At 39.5% G+C, this 13,300-nt stretch overlaps 1 protein-coding gene across 1 annotated transcript in view; it reads right to left on the minus strand.

Moving 5' to 3' along the window:
- The window catches only part of KCNU1 (potassium calcium-activated channel subfamily U member 1), a 96,917-nt gene that overhangs the window by 14,056 nt on the left and 69,561 nt on the right, over window positions 1-13,300 (minus strand). The window contains 1 exon segment of the mRNA XM_032228754.1: window positions 4,557-4,592. Coding sequence (XP_032084645.1) covers window positions 4,557-4,592 — 36 coding nt within the window.

The raw sequence follows: 13,300 nt of genomic DNA on the forward strand, positions 1-13,300 counted from the left end.
CCGCCCCCATGACCAGTCCAAACCCAGCCAATGCTATGCCATGGGGATGTTTTGGGAATGCTGAAGTGTTTAGGTTAGTAACTTTTCACACTTGAAGATATCTAGCATGAACTGCTTCCACATTGATCTGCTTTTCTTTAGTTGTCATTCCCCCTCACAAATTCCTACAAAATTGCATACAGGTTTATTGCCCATTTGTCCTCCCCTCATGCCTCTGCCCCCCAGGTGGGTTTCTGATGGTTCACTCCAGATTGGGTGAACTAGTATGGCAGCGGCGGGAGGCTCCGGCCACCTGCCTGGATGCTTCTGCACATGCTCAGAAGCATCGCGAGAGCGAACCGGTAGTAAAATAAATTGAAACCCACCACTACCCCCCCACCCAGTGCTTTGATGACAGGACACCAGCTCGGCACTAAGCCGAAGATGGTGGACCTGACATAAACACAGATTACCACAACTTCTGATCAGTTGTGTGGGATCCTCTTTGCTGCTTTTGCAGAGATGGTGCAAAAAACTTTATATATTCAGTACCAATTTGGCTACTTGGTTTGTTCACTGCTTGCCTTAGCCAACCAACAATATTGCTCATTGGCCCTCTTAAAGGAATCTGAACAAAAAAACATTGCCATCACTTTATTTTGGTTCTGTTACAATGCTTTAAATAACTGCAAAATAGTCAGTAGCAACAAACACACATATTTATATCTCCCTCTTCCCTCCCCCATTCATTTCCCTCAAGAAAATCCCAGAAAACGTCTCTTCTTCACCTGGCTGCAATGACAAATCATTTATCCTACAGCAGTAGTTCTCAGTCTGTGGCTCGAGGACAACTGAGTGACCATGATGTAATCACAGGTGGTCTGCAAAGGCTTGGAAAAAATGTTAGGATTTAAATCTTGTGTTAAGTCTTGGGAGTCCGTGGCCATAGTCTGTGCCACAAAAGCAGGGGCGGGTTTCAAAATATTTTACTACCGGTTCAGTCGGTGTGGATAGATGGGGGGGCATGTGACTAAGTGGGTGTGGCCAACTTGATGTCACTTGCACACACTCTGTCACATGACCCCCCTCACCAAGCCATGCCCACTGAAATGGTGGCAAAATGTTTTGACAGGAGAGGGCTCCAGACTCACTGGAGCTATGAGAGTGCCTGCAAACAACCCAGTAAGGAAAAATGTTTTTGTCCTCCGCAGTCCCCAGGAACACTCTGTAGGCTTCAGCAGGGCTGGGGAAAGGCAAAAAGACCCCTCTTGTTGTGAAAAATGGCTGGAAAATAGGCCAATTTTTTTTGCAGAAATGGAAACATTTTTGCCTTTCTCCCGCCCTGCTGAAGCCTGCAGAGTGCTTCTTGGGGCTAAAGGAAAACAAAACGCCTCAGTTTTTGTGAAAATCGGCTAATCTCTGGGATCTCTCTGGGATTCTACAAATGGATACGAGCAGCAACCAGGGGACCAGTTCGGGGGCATGGCCAGCCTGCCGGTACTACCAGTTCAGAGAGCCAGCCCCAATTTTTACTACTGGTTCTACCAAACTGGTCCGAACCAGTAGGAACCACCTCTACACAAAAGGTATTTGTTTGGGCTCCATGGTGAAGAAAAGGGTGAGAACCACTGTACTACAGCAGACTTCCATGCATTCTGATGGTATATCAGGAATTGGAAAGTTATCAATGTGGAAAATGCATTAACTTTGCTGATCTACCTTAAGAATATCTTTTTTGCTTTTTACTAAAATCAACAGAGTTATCAGGAAGAGAGAGACGTAGACATTTCTGGGGCAATTTGAAAAAGTTTCATAAGACTGAATCTCTGCTTCATCCTGAAAGGGAGATTTAAAACATCTAAAGTCCTCTAAAATGTAAAAAAAAAAAAAAAAAGTAAATTTTTCCTCTGTCCAGTCAATAGTAATGGGGGATTTTAACTACCCTGACATCGACTGGGAAACAAACTCTGCACCAAGTGAAAGACCCAACAGGTTCCTAACAAACATAGCAGACAACTTTGTTTCCCAAAAAGTAGAGAAGGGAACAAGGGGATCAACCATATTGGACTTAATTCTCACAAACAGAGAGGAAATGATAGAAGGTGTTGAAGCTACAGGAAACTTGGAGGCAAGTGATCATGCAATATTGGAATTCAACATTATGCAAACACAAGTAGTAGAACAAAGTCAAACTAGAGTCTTGGATTTAAGAGAGCTAATTTCATAAACTTAGAGAGAGCTTGGGAAGAATCAGAGTCCTCAAGAGAAAAACAACTCAAGAAGCTTGGGAAATTTTGAAAAACGAGATTACAAAAGCCCAGTCTAGCACAATACCAATGAAGAAGAAAAATAACAGCTCCCAAAAGAAACCAGCATGGCTGCATAAAGAACTCTCTGACAAATTGAAAGACAAAAAAGATAAGTATAAAAAGTGAAAAGAGGGGAACACAATTAAGGCAGAATATCAGCAAATAGCCCAAGCCTGTAAATATGAAGTGAGGAAAGTTAAGGCTCACAATGAAGAAAGGCTTGAGACAAAAGTAAAAAATAACAAAAAAAGCTTCTTCCAACATATTAAGAACAAGAAAAAAGTCAAGGAAACAATTGGTCCATTGATGGGAGACAGTGGCAAGAAGGTGACAAGCAACAGGGAGAAAGCAGAACTATTTAACTCATTTTTTTGCATCTGTCTTTACACAAAGGGAAAAAACAGTTCAACCTATCAAAAACAGCACCACAAAAATCAGATTAGAAACACAAATTGAAATAGGGAAGAAAATGGTAAGTGAGCACCTGTTTATCCTAGACATGTTCAAATCACCAGGACTGGATGGATTACATCCCAGGGTTCTGAAGGAACTGATGAACGAGATCTCAGAACCACTGAACTATCTCTTTCAAAGATCCTGGAGCACCGGGAACTGCCAGAGGACCTGAAAAGAGCTGATGTGGTTCCCATCTACAAAAAGGAAAAAAAACTATACACCCATCAGCCTGACCTCAATACAAGGGAAGATTCTGGAAAAGATAATCAAGCAACAAATTAACGAACACCTAGAAGTAAACAAAGTAATAGCCAAAAGCCAACATGGGTTTGTCAAAAACAGATCATGTCAGACTAATCTTATTGCATTCTTTGACAAAGTGACAAAATTAGTAGACCAGAGGAATGCCATTGATATAATTTACTTGGACTTCAGTAAGGCATTTGATAAAGTAGACCATAACCTACTACTAGATAAAGTAGAAAAATGTGGGTTAGACAGCATCACCACCAGATGGATTCATAAGTGGTTGACCAACCGCATTCAGCATGTAGTCCTCAACTGAACTGCATCTACATGGAGGGAAGTATGCAGTGGAATACCCCAAGGCTCTGTTTTAGGCCAGTACTCTTCAACATCTTCATCAATGATTTGGATGAGGGGATAAATAGATAACTCATCAAATTTGCAGATGACCCCAAGCTGGCAGGAATAGCCAACACTCCAGAAGACAGGCTTAAGATACTGAAGGATCTTGACAAACTTGAACATTGGGCACTATCTAACAAAATGAAATTAAATGGTGAAAAAAATAAGGTTCTACATTTAGGCAAGAAAAACAAAATGCACAGGTACAGTATATGTGGTACCTTGCTCAATAGTAGTAACTGTGAGAGGGATCTTGGAATCCTAGTGGACAACCATTTAAATATGAGCCAGCCATGTGCAGCAGCTGCCAAAAAAACCAACACGGTTCTAGGCTGCATAAACAGAGGGATAGAATCAAGATCACGTGAAGTGTTAATACCACTTTATAATGCCTTGGTAAAGCAACACTTGGAAAACTGCATTCGGTTTTGGTCACCATGATGTAGAAAAGATGTGGAGACTCTAGAAAGAGTGGAGAGAAGAGCAACAAAGATGATTAAGGGACTGGAGGCTAAAACATATGAAGAATGGTTGCAGGAACTGGATATGTCTAGTTTAATGAAAAGAAGGACTGTGGGAGACATTAGAACAGTATTCCAATATCTCAGGGGCTGCCACAAAGAAGAGGGAGTCAAACTATTCTCCAAAGCACCTGAGGGTAGAACAAGAAGCAATGGGTGGAAACTAATCAAAGGAGAGAAGCAACTTAGAACTGAGGAGAAATTTCCTGACAGTTAGAACAATTAATCAGTGGAACAGAAGTTGCCTCCAGAAATTGTGAATGCCCCAACACTGGAAGTCTTTAAGAAGATGTTGGATAGCAATTTGTCTGAAACAGTATAGGGTTTCCTGCCTAGGCAGGGGGTTGGACTAGAAGACCTCCAAGGTCCCTTCCAACTCTGCTATTGTATTGTGTCTTCAACTTTAGGGGATCCTTCTCATCTCCATTTTTTAGCTGTAGGAGCCAGCATTATCCAAAGACATTCCTGTGGTCATGTGGTCAGTATGACTATATACTGAAGGCAGACAGAAAGCTCTTAGCTTCCGCTTCGAAATGATATCTATTTATTTACACACATTTGAATGCTTTCAAATTGCTAGGTGAGCAGAAGCTGGGGCAAGGAATGGGAGCTCACTCTGTCATACTGTGTCTTGGTCTCGAACCCCAGCCATCAGCTTTCCAGCTAACAAGCTCAGCACCTTTAACTGCTGAGCCATTGCATCTGTAAAAATCTTCTAGGACATTTTATTTATTATTTATCATATTTAGAGACAACCTGTCTCAATCATAGAATAACATTGGAAAAAAAGGACAATTGCAATTATTTCAACACAAAGGAACAAACTAAATTTATGAAAAACGGAGGAAAAAATTACACATTTGATTGACTTAATCATCTCTTCCAATTGTTTTTTGACACAAAGCACACATTGCCCTACACATAAGCCTTGAAAATGAGGGAAACATTCCTTACTTAACTTAAATCCTTTAAAAAATTGCAGTAATTATTTCTCTCTCCAATATGTTAATGACAAAAGCAAAGTCATACTGCCAAGGTGGTAATAAATTGGATTAAAAGTAAAATTGGCTGTATAAGCAGGAATTTGGGCAGTATTAAACATGTTGGTAGGATGTTTTGTCAAAAGCTAAAGGAATTAAAAATAGATACTGGCGCATCTACATACGGTAGACAAATGCAATCCAGGGGGGACTGTTATGCAGCTGTTAATCCAGTTTATATGTCAATGAATCTATAGCAGCCACTCAGCAAATTGTAAAAACAGTCTGAAGAGATGAAAGGATTTCACACAAGCTATAAGAGGCTCCTAAAGACAGTGAAATCATCAGCATCTCAGAAAGAGGATCTACACTGCTAAGGTAATATCCTTTCAAGTCAGATTTGACCCCAGATGCTTAGGTGGACACATCTGTGCGTTACCTTTGGAACAAACACCTAATTTGCTATTGCTTTTGGGAAACCTGTCTGTCTGCCTCTGCTCTGTCTTTTCTCTCTCTTTCTTTTATCTACCTATCACTATCTCTATTTCTCTATCTACCTGCCTGCCACCTGCCTGCCCTACCTACTACCCACCCACCTGCTACCTACCTACTACGTACCTATTTGCCTTCCTTACCAACCCATCCACCAGAGGTTGGGTTCTACCAGTTCGCACCAGTTCGGTAGAACCGGTTCGTCAAATCTACCGAACCAGTTAGAAGAGGTTCCACCAGTGGACCCGGAAAGCAGGCCACACCTACAGAGGTTCCAAAAATTTTTGAAACCCACCACATACACACACACACACAGACTCACACGAGAGAGAAAGAAAAAAAAGGAAGGAAGGAAGAAATAAAAAAATAAAAAGAAAGAAAAAGAGAGAGAGAGATGAAAGAAAAAAAGGAAAAAGGGACAGAGAGACAAAAGGAAGGAAAGAGAGAGAGAGAGAGAGAGAGAGAGAGAGAGAGGAAGAGAGAGAGAGAACACATGGCCGGCAAGCCACTCCCACAAAGGAGGCCACAGCCACAGAGTAGGTTCGAATTTTTTTTGAAACCCACCACTGCCACCCACCCACCTACCTACCTGGATAATCTAAGTAAAAAAAACAACTTATATCCAAAAACTAACCAGGGCTGACCATGTTTAGCAGCCAAGTCCAGATACAATTGAACCACCTACTGCTACCTGCTGAAATCTGCAATTGCTGTTAACTGTGATCACTAAGCTATTTTACTGATTTTGCGTTCATTTTGTTAAACATATCAGATAATTGATCACAATTCATTGAAGGAGGATAGGGTCAAAACTGAACTGTTGAAGGTAGTATTCTGGGATGAGCTAATGTGATTAAAGCTCCTCCCCCCCATTAAGAAGAGAAGGACTACTGACATTTGTGTGCATTTATCATAGATTTTTTGTATTTACTGACATATTTGGTGGTGTTTGGTTTTTCAAGAATTTTGGTTTGTACATATTTGAATTGGGAAGTCTTTTGAGAAACAGGAAAAGGTTGATTTCAAGATGTAATTAAATATGCGTTTTCCAAATGGCATTCATGGAATTCAGCAACTGGAATTCCCCTTCATAGTTTTATTCACTAGTGTCCTTTAATTTCATGAGAATTAATAATGCCCCTTTCTCTTGGAGAAAAATGTTTAAATGTCCACAATTGTGTCAAACTAATTAAGAATCATTGAGACTTTTTGCTTTGCCTGTTTTAAAGCAATTTCATTCTTGACACAAATAACTGAAGAAAGATATGAGCCTAGCAAATATGAGAGGTGAAATTTAATTACAGAGCTAAAACCTGTATATATAATCTGTAGGTAATCAAACTTAATCTATTCCTTTTTCAAGAAACCACTCCAATTTGTCCTTTTTCTTTTGTAGTTTCTTTTGAGTTTTGAGACTCTTTAGATGTCCAGTCTTCTGAATCTTTAGAACATATTGAGACTGAGCCAACTGTTTTTACTTTTTTTGTGTATTGAGACATTAGGGCTAGGGTTTATGGTCATGTCTATATATTTAACAACCCGAGTTTATAGATCATCATAAGCTAAGTATTGTTCTTTCTAGCCATCAATCAGGTATCTCCATTAAGGTTTATCTTAACAATCTAAGCAACCCCTTGTAATTTACGGCAACACATATTGTAGATATACCTAAGTGTCAGAGGAATATTTTAACCAAGAACTATCAAACACCTAGGATTTGCTTTTCATTTCAAACTGATGAATAGCTACCTCATAGCTGCCCTTTCGTCCATGTCTAAGAAAACATTCTTTCTTCTCTTAAAAAAAAAAAGGAATGTAAAAAATACTATTGGTGTTATCCATCTCTTTAATCGCTTCTTTTTTCCTTTCTATATATTTGTGAACATTTTTCCAGTTTTCTATATTTTTAAAAAAACCAAAACACAATTTGAGAGGCAATTGTTTAAAAATGCCTCTTCCCAAATATCTTCACCATCACCATGCCAGCAAATTATATCATTCAAATCTCATTGATTTGTAACAATGAGCTATCAGAAATTCTTCAAGAGACCCATTTTCCACATCAGAGTCCAGAGCAAGGGTGGGTTCCTGCCAGTTCTAATCTTCTCTCTAGAAGAGGTTCCACAATCTACAGTGACATTTAGAACCAGTTCCAGTTCCCTCCCATCACCATCCGCACATCATCAAGATGAAGAGCGAGAGGAATTCGGGAGTTGAAGGTCAACAAGTCGTAAAGCTGTCAAGTTTGAACACCCCTGGGGTTTTGTTTCTTAGGGTTTGGGGTACGAAGGTCTTGTAACTTGACAGGCTTTAAGACTGTGTGCTTCAAATGTCAGAGTTCCTGAGCCAACATTTTGGTTGCTAAGCAAGAGCATTGTTAAGTGAGTTTCACCACATTTTACAAGTTGGCCACGCCACCCAGTCACATTACTGCCAAGTCATCCCACCCGATCACATGGTGGCAAGCCAACTCCCACAAAGCAGGCCACACCTACAAAAGAGGTTCTAAAAATTTTGAAACCCACATTGTCCAGAGGCTGACAAATTGAATCAAGAATCCCAATGATCTCCCTTGAAACACAAACCAGAAACATTACAAGTTCCGAAAGAACATTTTCAGAAATGGCTTTTAACTATTGATGGTAAGAAAGCTCAGACACAAGAATCAGATCACAACTGCCAAAGAGAAGTGTACCAGCCCTAACCTTAGAGAGATCAGCTGCCTTGGATAATAACATAGCCATTCAGGCATTATTTGCAAGCCTTCAGACCTGCTCACTTTCATATAGAAGGGAAATTTATATGCAATACCATAAGTTCTGCCCTGCCCAGAAAACGAGCAAATATAATGGAAGAACTTTGCCAATGTTGAACAATCAACTGCCAACAACTTGAGTATATGGAATGGAATTTGCCTCGGGGAGCAACATAGTTTGATTTGGCATCAGAAAAGAAAAATCTCATCTCAGCAAGGTTTATTTCATGGATTAATTCTGCTCTACAGTTTATTAAAAAATAATGTTTGGAAAATGAGGAAGCAGAGGACTCAGCCCTTTATTGCTGCTATGTCATCAAAGCCATTTCAAAGGCTTCTGATTATTTTCCCAATGACCATGGAAGGACGAAAGAATATTTTCTCACCCTAGAAGTCAATTTGAACCAATTGTGGATACAGAGCTTCCAAAAAAACCCAACTAAGGGATTATGGGAAAACACACAGATTTTCAGCTTCAGGTTATCTACTTGTAAGCTGGAATGATCCGTGACCCTACAAATGCCCGTCCGACAAAACCGCACCGACAAAACCGTGCCACGATAAAAAAACAACATAGTGGTACGCGAAAACAACGTTAGGGGTTAGGGTTAGGGTTATAACATTTTCACGTCGCGGAATGTTGTTTGTTTCATTGCGGCGCAGTTTCATTGGCACGGTTTTGTCGATGCACATTTGTCGAGCGCGCATTTGTCGGTGAACCGAAATGATCAAGCACCATTGGATGTAAAATAACTTTCTCTGCCTGATAATTAAGAGACCATTCCAAACAAAGAATATTAGGATAAGTATGAGAATTATGTATGTTTATTCAAAAGCAACATATTGAAAAGAAACTCCTTTGAATACAGAGGGTCTCAGTTTTAGTTCCCTGTCCCTTTCATAGAAAATTAAAGTAAGAAATAGTGAAAAAGTCCCACTGATGGTTCCTGAGAGCTCCTGTTGATCAGACTGGATAACAGAGGGAAAGGTAGGCAAATGAATTCACCTGGAAAAGGAAAGTATATCGGAAAATAATTCAAAAATCTGGAAGAAAGTAGATGAGAATTTCAGTAGGAAGATTTTATAAGCAGCACTCATAGTTGGTAACATTTTTTCTTATGTCAATATTTTTACTCCCAACAAATACATCACCTCTACCTGAAATTTTCATCTTGGCAGGGTGCTATTACAAAACAGTAGTTAATTATATGTTTCTACTGTACATTTGGATTCAGTATCATATTAAATTGTCAAACTAAATTACTATTGTATATTAGTTTATGCCAAAGATCATTTAGTTCAGTAACTAAGTTTGCCAATCTGAATTTGATGAAACATGACAGGGTACTAATTAGAGTAAAACTAGGGGGAAATCTATTTTTTTCTCCTTTTTGTAGGAAGCTTCAGTGACCCACACTGTCTATATATGTATTTAGACAAATATAGATAGGGACCCGTATTTAGACACATATAGACAGGGATCCGTATCACTGTTCCCTTTGTATCTTTTTTTTTTTACATTTATGAATCTCCTGTACTTTTAAATAGGTAGCAAAAAGTGGCAGTGATAGATTTTGGGGATTCAATGAACTCCCACAGCACAGAGTTTATACTATAAATTTCTAGCATTGTACTTTTGTTGCCATTACTTTGCAATCTTTTGGGTTTTAGCTTTTTTTAAAAAACTAAAATGCCCTAAAAGTGCTTTTTCAAAAGGCAACTGGAGTATCTGTTTTTTCTTGAAGACATTTTGCTTCTCATCCAAGAACCTTCTTCAGGTCTGACTGAAGCCCTCAAGAACTTCAGCCATAAGTGAAAAAGCTTCTTGGATAAGAAGGAAAATGTCTTCAAGGAAAAACAAAGGAAGTCCAATTGCCTTTTTAAAAAATGACCTTTGGGACACCATGATCTGGAATTTCATAGACAAACCATTTAAGCATGGGATTCAAATAATTAACAACCAGTTCTCTACCCTTTCTTCCAACCCATTCCCACAACTGTTCCGAAGTTAACAACCGGTTCTCCGAAGTGGTGCGAACTGGCTGAATCCCACCTCTGGTGAAAGGTCTACTTCTTCTAATAAATTCATTACAGGGCAACTGAAGAGCGCCTGAGGGTATCTTGCATTTCATCTTACAATCACCTCTACAGAATCTGAAACTTCCTTGACCCTGGCTGCCACACTTCAGTTCAATCCTTTCCTCATCAAGAAATTAGATCAGCAGGGTTAAGAAAGTCTTATCAGCAATGAGTCCCAGCCAAAGCAACTACCTCAGAAGCAGAAGAAGAGGAAGGAGAAAACAATCCAGTGTTGTTCTAAAGCACATGGAGAAGTTTTTTTTAAAAAAATCCCTTACTGTCTCAGAAATGGAGTTGAGATTTCAAAACAGGTAGGCCTTGATGTACAACAGTTCATTTAGTGACCTGTTGTGGCCCAGCAGGAGCCGTTGGAGCTCCAAACAGACTCTGACAGCGAGGGGCCTTATGAGTTGGCTCTGGAAGATGTGGAGGACCCTGGACAGGGTTCCGACTCTGAGCAGGGACCAGAGAGGCTGGTTGCCCATCAGGCTCCTGAGGCATGGAGCAGCAGTGAAAGCCAAAGGGAGTGTGCTCCTGACGTCGACCTTGGAGCAGTGGGGAGGAGACAAGGGAGTTGGTCCTGGACACCCGGCAACAGCGGACAGATCGACGTAGAGAACAACTACGCAGGTACAGAAGATAATTGGACCCAGGTGGCTGTTATTAGGCTCCTCTCAAGATAGTATTTAAGGAGAGACTCTGGGAGGAGTCTGGTGCAGGATTCAACTTAATTCCAATGCTGGAGAAGCTGTTATCTGTATCTGTCAGAGTCTAGGTTGGCTGCCAAGGTTCTTTATCTGTTCGTTGTGCTTGGGCTTTCAGCCACCAGATTTATGTTTCCTGCTAATAAAGTGTTGTGGCATTCCAGCTAAGCTTGTCTCGGCATTTGTTACTAGACGGAGGAGAGGGTCAGAACAGTGACCGTTCGATGTTACGGCAGCACTGAAAAAGTGACCATTTTTTCACACTTCCAACCATCGCAGCATCCCTGTGATCACATGATCAACATTTAAATGCTTGGAAACTGACTCATATTTATGATGGTGGCAGTATCCCAGGGTCATGTGATCACCTTTTGTGACCTCCTGACCAGGAAGGGGGAAGTCAGATTCACTTAACAAACCTTGTTATTAAACTCAACAACTGCAGTCATTCTCTTAACAAACTGGCAAGAAAGGTCATAAAATGGAGCAAAACTCACTAACAAATAGTTCACTTGCAACAGAAATTTTGGACTCATTGTGGTTGTACATGAAGGACTACCTGTATTTTGTATTTTGTTACAAGTTTGGCTGTATCACTGGCCTTCAGTTTTTGTAAAAGCCAGAAACCTTTTCACGTATAGTCTGCATTTGATCATCGGTCCCAAGAAACAGTTGTCTGAATCTTGTTACTTAAACAAAACCATAGCATCTGGCCAGAGAATGCTGCGATAGAAGGATATTAGCTTTAAATCCTTAACTTCCTCTCTCTGGTACTTCTTGTTACAACCATTTTTCCCTCAAAACACTCAGTTCTAGTAGCACAGCCTATAAAAAGGAGAGGAAGGATAAAGTTTCCAAACCTCTGACCTGGAGATTCAATACTTTAATCTTACCTTCCACTATCTCCTTTAGATACAAATCTGATAATTGACAATTGTGCAATCCCCCCTCCTGTTTCCTACCTCTGGGTTAAACCTTAAATAGGCACAAGCTTATTTCAAGTTTCTGTATAACCTAATCTAAACTTTTCAGGGGGGAAATATTCTCATTTAATTACTATTATCTTCAGTGTAAACCCAACATTTCCTACTAGACTTCCCCCCCCTCTAGAACTATTCAAGAGAGTTAAACTCTGAATCTTACATCACATTCATGACAACCTCTTCTCCACTCCAGTTTTGGCAGAGTTTGTGATATGAAACAAAGAGACTGTATCTACCATTGCAAAGTTTTAAAATAACAACGAAATGGGAACAGCGGGTGGTGGCAGTATGTCAAAACAACTCAGAAACTGGTCTGTCAGCAACTGAGAAGCATTGCATTTAAAAGGCACATTTTTAATTGTCTTTATTTTTTTTTAAAAAAAGAGAGAAACAGAAGAACCTTCTAAGTTAAAAAAAGCATATTAATAGTGTGTTTATTTATATGAAAGTCCTAATATACTTTATAGAACTCGCTTGCCTGGAAAGTGGGCATAGCCTAAATTGTTTCCCCTTTCCAAAAGTAAAATGCTAGATTCACATTGAGAATTGGAATTGTCTACCTTTGTAAAGCTTCATATTTTAATTTAACCTTCCGTACAGGAGACAATATGGACTATATTTTACACACAAAAAGTGCACATCATGTACATGATTTAAGTTATTTTTAAGATTTTCCCATCCTCCATCCTTTCCTTCATCCATGCACATGTTTATGTTAATCAGATAGTTGAGATGATAGACAGACAGACAGACAGACAGAGACAGACAGACAGACAGACAGACATAGATAGATGTAAACACAGAGATAAAGAGTACAGGTCGTCCTCAACATGACCATAATTAAGCCCCAAAAGCAAGACATTTGTTAAGTGAGTTTTGCCCTATTTTACTACTTTTCTTGACAAAATTGTTAAGTGAATCACTGCAGTTGTTTAGTGATAGTTTTTAAGTCAGTCTGGCTTCCCCATTGACTTTGCTTGTCAGAAAGTCACAAAATGGGATTTTATGACTCCGGGACTAAGCATTTGTCATAAATATGTGCAAGTTTCCGAGCATCTGAAGTTGATCATATCACCATAGGTAAGTTGTAAGTATGAAAAATGATCGTAAGTCACTTTTCTCAATGCTGTTGTAACTTTGAATGTAAGCAAATGGTTTTAAGTCGAGGACTACCTGTATATATATAGAGACAGAGAGATAGAGATAAAAACCACAATATAATTAGTGAACAGTAAATTATCCACAGAAGCATTTGATGGCATCTTTAGAGAGAAATTCCTTTACTACGAACAGAAGCTGCTTTTCTATGCTCTTACTGTAGCTGTTAGGTAAAGTGGAATTTTTTGCGCAGTGTGCTTATCTAAAACATTTTTTTATGTCTGAAGTTTTTTTTT

This window comes from Thamnophis elegans, chromosome 13, assembly GCF_009769535.1.
Source record: "Thamnophis elegans isolate rThaEle1 chromosome 13, rThaEle1.pri, whole genome shotgun sequence".
Classification (NCBI taxonomy): Eukaryota; Metazoa; Chordata; class Lepidosauria; order Squamata; family Colubridae; genus Thamnophis; species Thamnophis elegans.